General features: G+C 44.6%; 1 protein-coding gene across 2 annotated transcripts in view; it reads left to right on the top strand.

The window, feature by feature from the left end:
* Positions 1 to 14944, top strand: part of Blmh (bleomycin hydrolase) — a 39808-nt gene extending 24864 nt beyond the window's left edge. For both annotated transcript variants that reach the window (XM_087910289.1, XM_087910290.1), the window contains 2 exons: positions 789 to 858; positions 14043 to 14944. In XM_087910289.1, coding sequence (XP_087766415.1) covers positions 789 to 858; positions 14043 to 14194 — 222 coding nt within the window. In that variant the 3' untranslated portion in view covers positions 14195 to 14944. The remainder of the gene's footprint in view (positions 1 to 788; positions 859 to 14042) is intronic.
* The last annotated feature ends 822 nt before the right edge of the window (positions 14945 to 15766 follow it).

Genomic DNA, 15766 nt, shown 5'->3' with positions numbered 1-15766 from the left:
TCTTATATTAAATTCAGTATTTATGTAACTGAATCAGTAAAAGAACATATTTGGAGGATGTCATTACTTAGTTTCCCCAAATAAAAAACTGGGTATCTTGATATTTTTTGTTTTGCTTTATAAAAACTTTGGCCAGGCCTTAGAATTTCCTAAAATTAAAGCAGTGGGATACCTTTTTAAAGACTCTGAGTGAAAGCAAGAGGCCCTGGGGACAGCTTTGTGCATTGAGGAGTTGGCTCTCTCCATCCACCTTTGCTTGGTCCCAGAGACCCAACTAAGGTAGTCAGACTTGTGTATCAAGTACTTCACCCACTGAGCCCTCCAGCCAGCCCTAGGTGCCTTTTCTTTTTGTATAGAATAGAACATAAAGGAGGAAATATGGGGGAGGGGGATAGCTCAGTGGTTAAGAGAGCTTATTGCTCTTTAGAGGACAAGATTTTGTGTTCCAGCACCCAAGGGCAGGGGACTCAGAAACTAACTGCCTGTAACTCCAGCTCCAGAGGGTCTCATACCCACTGGCCTTCAACAGCACACACATATATGTATGCGCATGTGTGCACACAAACACACATAAATAAAACATAGATCTCTTAAATAAAAAAGAAGGTAGTATTTCCTTTTTTACTGTATTTTTACTCCAAGAGATTACAATTCCCCTAATCTTGGAGTGTCTTGGTAACATGGCCCTGCTCACCACAGTTCTCTAAGTAGCTTGTGATGAGTTAAACAACGTGACAACCAGCTAACTGACTCTCATTTCAGACCATACTGTTGTTCACTTTCGGCAGGATGATCAGGATGGTGTATTTGTGAAATGGAGAGTAGAGAATTCATGGGGTGAAGACCACGGCCACAAAGGTAAGGTTCAACTTGTAACTCAGTGAACCTGGGACCTGCTATACTCTGCCTCTCTGGGTAGAAAAATGTTCCAGTGTAGGGGATCTGTCAATACTGATCCCTCTGGCTCAGCTCTTCTACAGGAAAAACCGGTTTCTTATGTGTACTTAAACTCCCAAGTTCACTGAGACCAACATGTGTTGTTAGGACTGTAACAGAGCATCTTGGTTGAATGAAAGTGGTGAGTCCTTCTCAGTGTCCTTGGTATGCGACATTTCATACATTCTTGTCCCTGCACCATCATGTTAGAGATGGGGCCCCAACAAGAAAGGCTGAGATCAAACCGTCCCTCCTTCCAGCTGTTTGATCCGTTTGGGGTGAGATGTGTGCTTAAGTTTGGTCCTAAGTGTCTGTCTTGTATCTCTGGCTTCCACACTCACTCTTTTCATTCTTGTAACTGGTCTTGTAACTACACACTGGTAGGCTGTGTAGTTCATGTTTTTTCCAAAAGTAAGGAAGACAGATGCTGAGAAAGAGGTGACCACAAAAACACCAGCCCACACACACATGTATGTGGTCCTATCACATGTGACTGTAGCTACAGCTTTTTTTTTTTTTTAATGATGCTGGGGACTGTTCTAGGTAGTACCTTATGCATAGGTAAGCACTCTACTACTGAACTATATTCCCCAGCCCACTTTGAGACTTCGTTTTGAAAGAGGGCTTCACTAAATTGCCCAAGCTGACTAAATTCTCAATCCTTCAGCTGAGGTAACAGGGCTGTGCTACTATACCTAACTTCTCCCTCTTTCTCCCTCTTCATCTTCCCCACTCTGTCCATGCTGAGGTATGACCAGGTAGGCCTGTGCCTGGTAAACAGGCACTCTACCACTGAGCTGGATCCCCAGACCACATTTCTGCTTGAGGTTCTAAAATTTCAAGCATAAACAGCCTTTAAAAAGTGTTGGGTTTTTTTTTTAATTTATTTACTTTTATTTTATGTGCATTGGTGTTTGGCCATGTATATCAGGTCCCCAGAACTGGAATTACAGACAGTTGTGAGCTGCCATGTGGATACTAGGAATTGATCGTGGGCCCTCTGGAAGAGCAGGCAGTGCTCTTAACCACTGAGCCATCTCTCCAGCCCCTAAAAAGCTTTTATGTATCCAAAAAACAAAACAAGACAAAAAATCTCAAGGTTTCCAAGAACATTCCCAACTACTAATCAGTAGTCATTAGAGATCTTAATTTTTCTTTTAGTTATCTTTATTTAAAATTTTCCTACAGCCGGTATATACCTACATTATTTTGTTTAGCCTTGCCACTGTAACTTATTCTGATTTCTACCAGGGTCTGGGATTGAAGTATAGAAAGTGTTTTAAGTGGTCACTTTAGGCTTCATACTTAAGAGAATCCTAGGAGTTCCCTCCAGAAGTGTTCCTTTTGCTAATTCCACTGTTAAGAATTACAATGCAGCGGGGTGATGGTTGCACACGCCTTTAATCCCAGCTCTGGGGAAGTAGAGGCAGGTGGATCTCTGTGAGTTCCAGGCCAGTCTGGTCTACAAGAGCTAGTTCCAGGACAGGCTCTAAAACTACAGGGAAGCCCTGTCTTGAAAAACAAAAACAAAAACAAAAACAGAATTACAATGCAGTACTTTAAAAAGTATGCTTTCTTACTAAATAAATTTCATTTTAGTACAAATGCAGTTGGTATCTGGGGGTAGAGACTTTAAGCCTTAACAAAGCTAGCAAAAAGAGTGACAACGTCTGTTAAATCCGTGAGTCAGTGATGGCTAAGAAATAAATGCAGCACATCTTTCTCTGTACTGCCAGCCAGCTCCCAAATAACAGCATGGAGACATCTCATTAATTACAAAAGCTTGGCCATTAGCTTAGGCTTATCCCACTAGCTCTTATAACTTAAATCAGCCCATTTATATTTATGTATGTTCTATCAAGTGACATTACCTCTCTTCTATCTTGCACTTCCTGTTTCCTCCCCATGCCTCCCACATGCCTAGATTCCTCCTCATCTTAATTTTTCTCCCCAGAAATCACGCCTATACCTCTGTCTAGCTATTGATCTTTCAGCTTTTTATTATACCAATCACAGCAATACATGTTCACACAATGTACAAATGTCTGGCAACAAATGAGCACTTATGTTACCTGGCGGGGAAATGCACAAAGGTGGTTTCCCAGAGTGAGACTCATCCGTTGTCCTCCATTGTTGACCCGCTGCAGTTTCCCCAGATGCAGAAAACTTACTGTGTTCATTCTTCTCTAGTTTTAATTTTTTTAAAAAAGAAAGGGATGCTTACGTTTTAAAGATGGGGTAACTTGTAGCAAATCTAAATACTGAGTTCAAGTTACTTTTCTCTTGCTTCAGGTGAACCTCTCTGGTTCCTGTCTCATCTTTTTTTTTAATATTTATTTATTTATTATGTATACAGTATTTGTATGGCTGCAGGCCAGAAAAGGACACCAGATTTCATTACAGATGGTTGCGAGCCAGCATGTGGTTGCTGGGAATTGAACTCAGGACCTTTGGAAGAGCAGGCAGTGCTCTTAACCACTGAGCCTTCTCTCCAGCCCCTGCTGTCTCATCTTTGTCCAAGAAAACAACTAAGGTTACATACAGCTTGCTTTTTTGGCAGTTTCATTCTGTGACATCACTGGGTTTCAGATAGAAGGAAGGCTGGACACTTATCAAGCTAGGAGAATGTTCTGTGTTACTACTAAAAAACCAAATCAAATACTTGCTCCAGAGAGGATTCTAGCCACTTGGCTGGCTTCCCCTTGGGTTGGACTCTTTCCCTGTGAGTACAGGTTACCTTCTCAGTCTCACCACCTCTGTCATGTTGAGAGAACCAGGGTCTTGATGCTCACACTCTCTGGAATCTGTCTTGAGAAAGCTCAATACCGTTTTGGTGGTTATTCTCAAATAGCTAAAATGCCTGAGATTGTAGAGCCACAAAGATAAGAGATTGAATTGGGGATGGGCAAGGAATTGTTCATTCAAAGCCAAAATAAATAACTCTTAAGTATTTCTTGGTAATGTCCTTTCTAACTTAACAGGAAGAAAGGAAACTATGATCTAATTTTATTGGCACACTTGGCCTGTCCTTTGGAGAGCACCTAATGTGTTACTCTGCTGACAAGGTCCTTCGTCTGTAGTCCATGGCTGGCCCATGAAGGCAGACCTTGTAATTTGTGTGAAGTGGGCCCCTGTAGACATTGTTAACAGTTTGTTATTGTTCTCTTTGGGATTTCTGTCCATTAAGACCCTGAAAAGTAGGATTTCTTACTACTTAGGATTTCAGTAAGTTTCTGAAAAGTAGCTTTGATCCTATAAGCTGGAAGTAAACAGGCAAAGATACTTAGGCAGGCTGTCTTCGCTCCCTCCCCTGACTTGACCTCAGTCTTCTCCATTGATCATGTTTCTGGCATTTTCTACTCAGGGTAAGTTGGCTGTTTGGCTGGGCTAGCCGCTTCATACGTGTGGGTGTGAGTACTCGCAGTCTGCTGTGCTAGAAATGGAATGCGTGTAGAGCAGGCATCCCACACAACTGTTTCCTGCCCTGCATGAAATCCTGCCTCGTTTGATCCTCATTTATGAATCATATCAGAAATGGGTCTCATAGTGATATGAGAAAAGAGGCTGTGGGATTTACTACCTTATTTCTTATTTTAAAAAGGTGATCTGGTAAAATAGAAGATGTTCAGAAGTGTAAGTTCAAGGAAATAGTGCTGAGGATAGTGACCTACACTGTGACCCAGTACTTGGGAGGTGGAGGCAGGAAGATTAGGAGTTCAAGGTCATCCTGTGCTGTAGGAGACCTAGTATCAGCGCCCCCCCCCCCAAAAAAAAGAAAAGTAATAGAGGAAATAGCCCTTGACTCCACTCATCCTTAGTCAGAAATTTATGTGAGAGAGTATAGTCTTTAGGCCAGAATGACTGCAGCCACAGTGATGTGTGTGTGACAGAGCCAGGTCAGACCCGCCCTGACTGCAGAGCAGCTTCCTGAGTGCCAAGCAATGCTTTCTCTGAACTCATGTTGTGGAAGCATCTGGCTCAGTCACAAGACAGTGCATGGTTCAGTTATATTTGAATACTTGGTCTCCTATTGGTGGAACTGTTTGGGAAGAATTAGACATGGCCTCATTGGGGAAGATATGTCCCTGGGAATGGGTTTTGAGTTTTCAGAAGTCCACAGTTAGCTCTCAGCCTTGTGGTTGTCCCAGCTACAGCCCTAGCACCTTGCCTGCCTGCTGCCGTGCTCCCTACCAAATGGTGGTCGCAAGCCATAGCTTGAAACTATAAGCCCCAAACAACTTTCCATAAGCTGTGTTGATCATGGTCTCTTATCACCGCAACAGAAAAGGAAGACATTGATCTTTGGTGACCAGAAACAGTGACTGAAGGGATATAAGACTCTGTTCTTCGTTGTTTTGAGACAGGATCTCATATAAGAGTTCTTAGTGCTTCTTCAGTCTGCTTTCTAACACATATGTGTATGTGTGTGTCTATCTGTCCATCCGTCTGTCTGTCTGTCTGTCTTGAGCCAACATCCTACACTGTTACCCAGGCTGGCTTTGAACTCTCAACGATCCTCCTGTCTTTGCGCTCTGAGTGCTAAGATTACATGAGAAGGTAAGAGAATAATGTAACTTTTGAGAGGGGATATTTCCAGTACTGCAAATTCTCTTCATTGGATGAAAATCTTTGTCTTTTAAAAATTGTCTCTTAGCCAGGCAGTGGTGTTATACACTTTTAATCCCAGCACCCAGGAGACAGAGGTAGGTGGATCTCTACAAGTTCAAGGCCAGCCTGGTCTATAGAGCTAGTTCTAGAACAGCCAAGACTACACAAAGAACCCTGTCTTGAAAAACAAAACAAAAAAATCTCTTATTTTTTGTTTTGAGCCAAGATGAGTTTCACACATTCAGATTATTTTGCATCTTTCAGGTACATAAGCTTTTAAAATGACTTTAACCCACATTTTTTTATCTTATAAATAAATTTGCCTGTTTCTGATTTAATTTTAGTGAAATGTCTAGACTTCCTCCAAAAAAAGAACTCTGTGTTTCTGGTTAGAGAAATGTCAGCGTGTTGGATATTAATCAAAAAGAAACTTCCTTGCCAATTTATGTTACATGCTTTATTATATCCAACATCATGACCAATAAGTGTCTCTCACTAGCCAGATAGCACATAATTTTGAAAGCAGTATATTCAGAGTTTAGCACAAAACCTGCTGTGTTCCTGTGATTTCCTATCGTGGAAGCTGGTGTGCTGTGGTGAAAGCCTGCTTATCGGTTCCTGGGCACAGATCCCTGAGGGCCTCGCTGGCCTTTGCGCTGCCCTCCCAGCAGCACAGCTGCTGCCTTTCCCATAAAGCTTTGCTCAGACTGTATATGGCAGTTGCTCAGACTCCAGAGTTAGCTGTCAGAGGTGCCCAAGATGGGTTTGCTAATGTGCATGTGTGTTCCTATCACAGCACCGCAGCACGACAGGATGTGATTGTGTGGTTGCACCAGTGCTGTGTGTGAAGCAGTTGTAGCTTATTGAGAGATTTTGATGTGTACATGTTGCACGGGATTGGGGCAGAGTTGGGATTCAAATCTCATAGATTCCTTAGTCATATACGACTTACAGAGAACAACCGATATTTGCTGGTGTGTTTAGGATTCACTTGGGGAAAGCTAGAAACTCAAATAGTATAAATGATGTGAGCTGAACTGGCTGTAATAAGAGTGATTTTTATAGCTTACGGCAGAGGTCCTTGATCTCGAGAGCTCGTTACTTTACTTTCCCCACGATTGGTCGATTCAGCTCTTGCAAGGAACATCTGGGAGTGTAGTTCTTTGAGGACTTTTCACTGCTTATCTTTGTTAACTGAAAACTGGTGCGTGTGAGTGGAGCAGAGGGAGCACAGGCTGTGGGGTCAGCGGTACGTCCTTATTGACATGCAGAACTTGGGACAGCTGCCATGTGGGCACAGGGACACACTCCAGGTCCAAGGCTTCAAACCTGTAAACGGGCTCCGATTCTGAGAGAACTCCTCTCCTAGTTAACAAAATGTTATGTGGATATTTCTGCTTTTTTCTGTAAAAGACTCTACTTTGCCCTAAGGCGTGTTTATGCCATTTTAAGGATGGGTAAGCACAGAATCTGGAGCTAGGCTGTATGGACACCTCCAAGTGTCCTACCGTCCATTGGCTGTGCATGGTGTTGTGTGGTATTGAGCCTGTCTGAGTGTGACTTTCTCATCTATAAGGCTGGTATGTAACTGTTATGTGAAGTGCAAAGGAAGCACACCGCAGCCTTGGCTGCTGTCGCTAGTCTAGATTGACGGGAGCGGGAACATCGCTCACTCACTCTCTCGTTTGGAAAGGACTGTTTAACTTGCCATGACTTCAGAGCTTTGAGAATACAGCTCTCAACATGACTGCTGCTGCGTCACAGTTACACTGTAAGCTTGGTTTCGTGAGAAAAGGCAGTGAAGATGGATAAACCTGGTGCTGAGGAAAAGCCATTAGCAGTGGCATCAGCTCCCATTTATCAACAGGATGCAGAGACCCGTGCACAGACTGTGATGAAGTGAATGTCCCTGACCCTCAGAGGAATTTATACTTAATCTCCTGGGACACGGGAACAGGATCTGAAGAGGGCTGTGATGTGACAGAAGTGGCATTCATGGTGTGCTCCTCAGACTGTAAGATACAGGACAAATAGACCGAGAAAAGCAAAGGTGATTGCTCCAAGAGGCTGGTGACTCTCCGGAGAGAGGAAGGGCTGGGCCTGGCCCCTCAGTGGGGGGATATGGGAAGACAGGGCTGAGGTTCTTGAGAAGGTGAGGGTGGAAAGCTTACCTCAGCAGCCAGGTGTCAGGGTTTGGGAGATTGGGGAGGGCCATAGTAATGTAATGAAGGAGTAGTCAGGACAAAGGAAGGAGCTTTGGGCTTAGATACACGGCTGGTTTTGGGAACTTTAGGAGACCGGGATGCCAACACTGTGTCCTTTGTGCCAAACCAGCTTTTCACTATTGTATCTTCTAGTCTAGTACAGTGTGTGTGTTGGTGGGGGGGGGGGGGGAGTATTAAAGCTGGGATGGTTGAGGCTAGTCTCGCTCACTCTGTGTGTGTGTGAGTGTGACAAACACAATAAGTGCAGAGGAACAGAATGGTGAGCAAGGAGAGTAAACTGTGGGCTCTCCTTAGGAGTTCTCCAGGAAGACAACTTGATAAAGGGTAGGGCTTCTTGCCAAGGCTGAGGAGAGGCTGGCTAGGGAGTTGGTAGTAGCTCAGATAGCAGTCCTTGGCATTTGGAGAATGCTTTGGACAAGAGGTATGTGGCCAAGCAGTAATGTGGCCTGCCATCCAGGGGTCTTACCCTAGAACAAGGAGTGACGGTTTGGGGGATCAGAGAAAAGTTCCCTGTGAAATCAGGCCTTTGGGCAGGAAAAACTTGGCCTGACCCACTCACATGTAGTCTTAGGCGTGCCTGGGTTCTGGGGGTAGGAGACTTGAGCCCTGCAGTAAGCTGCCGTCTCTGGACCACTTAGGGAAGGACACCTCCTCGGGGTGACTGCACTTTTGGTTCTTGAATTTTGTTATGGATTTTAAAAGTACAAATGAAAACTGGGCAGTGGTGGCGCACGCTTTTAATCCCAGCACTTAGGAGGCAGAGACAGGTGGATCTCTGTGAGTTTGCGGACAGCCTGGTCTACAGGGTGAGTTCAGTATAGCTAGGACAGCTAAGGCTATACAGAGAAACTTTATCTCAAAAAACAAAATACAAAAAAAAAAGAAAGAAAGAAAAAGGGAGTTGGGGGAGAGTATGAATGGGGCCAGTGAAATTGGGTTAAGGACCTTGCTTCTAAACCTTACACCGTGAGATTGGTTCCTGAGATCCATATGGTAGAATGTGAAAGCCATCTCCCACAAGTTGCCCTCTGACTCCTATACCATGGCTTGTTTGCACATCCAAATAAATATAATTTAAACACTTAAAGATACCCAAGCAGCCCTCCTTTGCTGTGTTTGCTGTTTCACCATGCCTCATTTTTCCTGTGCCTTTAGCAGGGCCACCTTACCTTCTCTAGCCTTTGTGTCTGAGAGTGGCCACCCATAATATCCGGCTCTGGATATCTCAGCTGTTATCAGCAAAGGTTCATGACCGTGAATGTGTCCTCAGCCCAGCCAGACAGCTGTGTCTAGTCTGGAGGAGAAGCAGCTTCTTAAGTCACTGTCCAAGTGACAGTCATAAGTACAAGTGGTTATTTGGTCACCTCCCTCTGCCTTTTTCTTTATGAAACATTGACCCTTTATGAGGGGTAAGACAGAGCTCAGATAATTTATTGCCTTTTCTTTTGTTAGAGTTTTTTTTTTAATATGTGTGTGTCCTTATGTGTATGTGCACATAGTACAGGTGCCTTTGGAGGCTAGGAGGTGGTATTGGGTCCCCTGGAGCTTGTTACAGATGGTTGTAAGCCCCCCAACATGGGTTCTGAGAACTGAACTCAGGTCTCCTGAAGGAGCAGCAAGGGCTCTTAACTGTTAAGCCATCTCTCCAGCCTCTACTGCTTCTCTTTCCTTTTCTCCATACATTTATTTGTGTGTGTGCATACATGCCACAGCCAGAATATGGAAGGAAGAGGGCTACGTGAAGGATCTGCTTCTCTCCTACCATGTGTGTTCCAGGCGTCACACTTGGGTTATTGAGCTGAGCAGCCAGTGCCTTTGCCCATCAAAAGCCATCTTGAGAGGCCTGAGGTACAAGAAAACTTAAAAATGGCTTGAACAAACCATTAAAAAAAGTTGGCAATTTTCTCTATAAGCATTAATAAAAGAGACACATGGAGATTGAGAATGCAGATACAGATTCAGTTCCAGAATGTTGTTAGTATTACAGTATTAGTCCTGAGCGTGAATAAACAGCCCAGACTTCAGTGGTAGGGGGTGGATGATTCATCCGGACTTGACACTTAGTAGTGAGAGTGAGCTCGAGCATTGTGGAAGGAGAGGAACTGGAAGAGCAGCACGTGGTGCTTTGCGGTTTGTCCCCCAGGATGCAGTCTGAAGGTAGAGACTTACTGAAGCTGCGGTGTAAAGTTAACGGGTTCCTCTAGTAGGTGTAGGTAGTTTTAAAATTACCTCTTCCTTCTTCTCTTCTCTTCTTACTGTGTTTCTAAAAATATTTTCTTATAATAAACTTGAATTATTTGGGTAACTTTTTAAAGGAGACAAAAAATAATAGAACTTTTCAAATATCTGCGAGAGAACATGGATTACCTCATGGCATGACATGCTGTTTAGTTACTGTTATGTGTTGGACTGTGTGTGTACAGTGCATGTTGTGTAGATGACATACTGCTTATGTGTGGTTTCTTTTTCTTTTTTTAAAGATTTATTGTGTATACATTTATGTATTATTAATACAGTATTTATGTATTTATACAGATTTAGGTATACAGTATTCTCAGTATTCTGTCTGCATGTATACCTGTAGGCCAGAAGAGGGCACCAGATCTCATTACAGATGGTTGTGAGCCACTATGTGGTTGCTGGGAATTGAACTCAGGACCTTTGGAAGAGCAGCCAGTGCTCTTAACTACTGAGCCATCTCTCCAGCCCTTATGTGTGCTTTCTTAAGTACCTTTTCAGTTGCTGTGTGTTCTTTGCAGTATCGTTGCAGTGGCTGGCTAGTGTCTGTAAGGTGTCTCTCACTCTGTCTTAGACAGTTTGGACCACAAGACAGGCAGGCTTCAGTTTCCTTTCTGGAAGCCTAGCTACACCCTTGAGTTAGGGTGTCGAGTCACAAGTTGCCTTCCTTAGGTCAGTGCAGCTGAACACACTCACCAGAGCTGAGCAGGCAATGTCTCACGGTTTATTTATATGTACAAAATCTTATTACATTGTTCAGGCCAGCCTCAACTGTGTGGTCTTCCTGTCTGGCTGCTTGTGCTGGGATTACATACAGGTGTGCACTACCACTCCTAGCTTAATGATTTTGTTTTTCCTACACTTGTTTGTTTTTAATAATTTTTTTTAAGTTTTATCTTATGTATATGATGCTCTATCTACATGTACACCTGTAGACCAGAAGGAGGGCACCAGATTTCATTACAGATGGCTGTAAGCTACCATGTAGGTGTTGGGAATTGAACTCAAGACCTCTGGAAGAGCTGCCAATGCTCTTAACCACTGAGCCATCTCTCCGGCCTTCCCCCACACACACCTTTTTAATAGCAAAATAATAATTAACTACAAATTGTCAGTGAGGTACAGTATGTCTTAGAACAAGATGAGAAAAACTAGGAAATATTTCTAATTCATAAGTGGCAGTATTGGGACTGAAGCTGGCTCAGCAGTTAAGAGCACATGCTCCTTTCCCGAGGACCCAGGTTCAATTCTCAGCACCCAATTCAGATCAGACAGAGAGCCCACAGTCACCTGTATGTAACCCCAGCTCCAGGACATCCATGTTCCTCTTCTGGCTCCATAGTTCTACACTGCGTCTACACACCCTACTACATACATATAACTAGAAATAAAATAATAATTAAAAATATGTATTAGTCAGTTAAAAAATAAATGATAATGTTTTGTTGTTTTAATATAGTCTACAAGGTTTAAATCTCCGACCCCTGGCAGGTGGTCAGAAACTCGGGTAAGCACTCCAGTCTGTAAAGCTGCTGACCAGCGCTCTTCACGTGTGAGTCTCAGCACCTGGCTCTGCACCTTTATTCCAGACCCTGCCTGCCCGTTCCCCATACAAAACTTTAGGAATTGCTTATTTTATTTTATTTGCTCAAAGAATATAAATAAGATACTAATGCTTAAGTGAAATTTTATCTCTGAAGTTGACTTCATTATACATTGCATTGTCTGTCTTCCTAAATGTTAACTTTGGGATCCTAATTTGCTGTTCTCATTTGGACTGGGAACTGAAGTTCAGAGCCCTGCACCCACAATCTGCTGCCCAGTGCACCCCAGTACCCTGGGGCTCCAGACTGTGTCAGCCCTCCTGGTTTCAGCCCCACTGATCCTAATCTTGGTAAAACTCTGAGACATGCGGTGTCAACAATTGGAGCTGCCAGGTCTGTTATCTTCCCTGTGTGCAATTACTTGGCAGCTTTCACACTGTGAGGGTGTCGTGGGCCTCGAAGAACTCATATCCTGCAGAGAGAAGCTAATCAAGGCGGTCCTCTTGGCAGGGACATGGAAAGGGTGGGCTACAATTGATAGGAGATTTAATTTGTGAGGACTTAATCTGATCTGCTTTTGGAACAAGATCGTGCAGATGTACTTTCTGTCCATTTTCTCGGGGCAGTCTTGGGAGACTCATTTGATTGTGTGCGATAGTATTGTTAGGGGACAGAGCTTTCTTACGGAGTCTGCTCTGCCCTTAACCTGCTTCACTGCCGCGGCCGCTCTAGGACATGCGCAGCCTGCACTGGGGTAGGGGACAATGATGCTGGGGAGCTTTGGAGATGTCTCACTTTGTAGCCTAGGCTGACCTCAAACTTGGAGTAATCCTGCTTCAGCCTTTTAGATGCTAGGGTTGCAGGCATTGGCCAGTGCATGTCTTTGACAAGGCGAATGTGAGTTTCTCAGGAGTGCATCCTGCTCGGATATAGTGGAGGGGATTTGGGTGCACTGATACAGGTGGCGGTAATCAGTGTCAGGGCAGATCACTTAATTTTTAGTATAATAAATAGTAATATAACCCACATAAACTAACTTTTTAGGTTTATTTATTTCATTTTGTGTGTGTGAGAGTTTCTCCTGCAGGCATGTGTGTACTGCATATGTATCTCGTGCCCTTGGGGATCAGAAGAATGCCCTGGATGCCCTGGAACTGGAGCACGTGTGCTGGTCACCGTATTGGTGCTGGGAATCAAACCTAGGTCCTCAGCAAGAGCAGTAAGTGCTCTAGACCACTGAGCCATCCCTCCAGCCATCTTTAATTATTTTAAAAGTGTAGACAGATCTTGAGGCCAAAGAAGTTTGGAAATCGCCTAACTACAGAACCCTCTTGGGGTTTGGGAGAGTGTGTGTGTGTGTGTGTGTGTGTGTGTGTGTGTGTGTGTGTGTGCGTGCACGCGCGCACACTTGTTTCTATGTCTCTTTCTGTGTATTATTTGCTTTGCTTTGTTTTTGAGTCAGGGTCTCATGTAGCCCATGCTGACTTTGAGCTCCCTATGTAGCAGAAGATGGCTTTGAAATCTTGATCTTCTTGCCTCCCCCCCCCACCCCCCGAAATGCTGCTATTATAAGAGTGTGCTACCATACCTAACTTTAGAAAACCCTCTTGGGAGAAACATCTATGTCTTCTCCCTTACTCTTGGTCTTGTGCAGGAGTTAATACCACAAACCCAAGTTTGCAGAAACAGAGAGAAAGGTGGCTAAGTGTCTATATAGTTGTAGCTAGTGGATGCTCTTTCTTGCAAATCCTTTGATGCGCCTGCTGTGCTCCTGTTAGGTATGTGTTTTGCGTATGCTTGTGCATCCCTTCCCTAGCTCATAATCATGCTTTTAACATGTTTTAACACACACTTTAGTAGTCTCTCATTTCCATTTTGTTTTTCATACTGCTGGTGGCTTAGGCAGATTATTTGCCCACATGAGCTTGCTGGAGGTATGGTCCTGAAGAGGAACTTGTGTGACCTTGTAGAGGCTGAGATTCAGACTAATCTCTCTGATGGGAAGAGGCAGGCTGCTCTTGTGGGTACAGCTCCCCATGGAAGGACCATGCTGGGGAATGTGGGACACTTGCCGTCTCGGTGTTTTGGCGTTACACATTCCCTTTGAGAAAAGCAAGGGCTGTGTGATCACTCACTGTCAACTGCATGAGTAAGTGGCTGCTGGACATGGTGACATGGCCCATCTACATCCTGGAGCAGCTTAGTTGGGATACTGGGAGTGTGGGTGAGGTGAGAATGGACCATAGTCATGGTCCTCTCTGAACCAAACTTCCCTAGTACTGGACATCAGTTCCTCCGAGTTCCCGTTTTGTAATTGGTAAAAGTACAGCCATGTCTATCCTGTCTGCTTCACCAAATTGCTAATAAGACTGGGATTCAAATGTGATTGCAGGTTAAAGCTGGAAAGCACTTTGGTGAAAGACCTTTCTGCAGGAGGTTCCCTGCTCTTTGCCCACCCTCTGAACTCATAGGTGCCCTTCTCTCCTTCCAGGTTACCTGTGCATGACCGATGAGTGGTTCTCCGAGTACGTCTACGAGGTGGTGGTGGACAGGAAACACGTCCCAGAAGAGGTGCTGGCTGTCTTAGAGCAGGAGCCCATTGTCCTGCCGGCATGGGACCCCATGGGGGCTTTGGCTGAGTGAGTGGCACTGCTTCCAGCTCTTTCCTCCTCCCATGGGATCGGATATAGCTGCCAAGGACAGATCCAGGGACTGAAACCAAAGTTACATGGGTGGCTGTTCCCACAGGACACAGGCAGACTCTTGGGTTCCCAGTCTCCTCCAGGAATCTCTTTGGGAAAGATGCTTTATGCTGAAACAAAATATTCACAAGGAAAAAAAGAAAAAGGGAGAGTACTGTTTGCTCTCCTCATCTCTGACGGCTCAGGATCTCTTAGCATTTTAATCAGATGTAATTGTCCTAACTGTCATAGTCATTGTGTTTGTAGTAAGAGAATACGATGAGCCCCTGAGATGTGTGGAGAACAAACAGACCCCGTGCTCCTTGTTTCTAGAGGAGGTTGGGGGAGGGTTAGCTAGGATTTGAACTCTCAGCGCTGCATGCTGCCTCACAGGTCACTGTCCGTCCTACATGGTGGTCACTAATTCAGCTTTTGCAGGGTTGCTTCATGTGATTCTGATAGCCCGAGAAGGGAAGGTTGATCAGTCTGACATGATTCCTTCCTGTGGGACACAGCTTCGCTTGGGTCAGGTTAAACAGGTTTAGAGAAAACCTTGTGGGGTCAGTTGTGGTCACTGGGGTGCCCCATTGACAGGTTTAACTTGTGTCTCTGCCTTGGGGTGTGGGTGGGGAGAGGAAGTGATGCTCCTTCTTCTGATAACTTGATGGTGCTGAGAAGCTTTTGAATAAAATACTTTGCTAAATGAGAATAAGGCGGCGTGTTTGATCTGTAAACTCTAAGAAGTGTGTATTTAGCCACAAATGGGAGCAGCCGGTGGGGGAGGTTCTTCAAAGTGAAGAACCAGGGCCAGAGCTCAGGGTTTCCTGCAGGATCTGACCCATCCTGGGCCTGCCCACCCTTATCCTCATGGCTTCTGCAGTTCTGAGCGCCTGTGTCCCTGCCATCTTCCCACCCACATCCAGTGTCTCTCTCAAGGTGGGGCCTCTGATGAATCTGGCCTTACGGGCTAATGAGCATGGGCAAACAGACTGTATCTGTTTCAGTGAACATTGAACAGCGCTTCTATGTAGCGTATACATCAGTGTCTGCGTCCCTGATTTTTCTGGCTCCCCAATTGTTTCTAGCCCTAGCAGGGAATGTTGTTTGTCAAATCCGATAAAGACTCAGACCTTAGCCACAGCATTCGAGTCATCCTGGTCTAGGGTAATAGTCGCCCCTACACAGATCTGAAAATTCGGGTCACCTCCAAACTGAGGCCAAGGAAACGGACAGCTACCTTCTCACTTTTAACTGCGTTTACCAGAAACCCTGGAGGACATCTTGGGAGTGCTAGGAGAGGTGGAGGGTAGTGGTGCTGGCCCTGAAGAAGGGCTGAGTCAGGAGGATTGCCAAGAGCTCAAGGTCAGCCTAGAATAGAATACATAATGAATTCCAGACCGGGATGGACTGAGACCAAGAGCCTGTTTTGAACAAAACAAATAAAAATGATATGATGAGAAAAACAAAAGCTAAAATTCTGTACTCAGTAAAACCGCCTTTCAAGATTGAGATGAAATAAAGGGCATTTTTTCAA

This window comes from Myodes glareolus, chromosome 9, assembly GCF_982192425.1.
Source record: "Myodes glareolus chromosome 9, mMyoGla1.1, whole genome shotgun sequence".
NCBI classification, from domain to species: Eukaryota; Metazoa; Chordata; class Mammalia; order Rodentia; family Cricetidae; genus Myodes; species Myodes glareolus.
The sequence above is the reverse complement of the archived record's forward strand: the minus strand, read 5'-3'. Positions and strand labels throughout refer to the sequence as shown.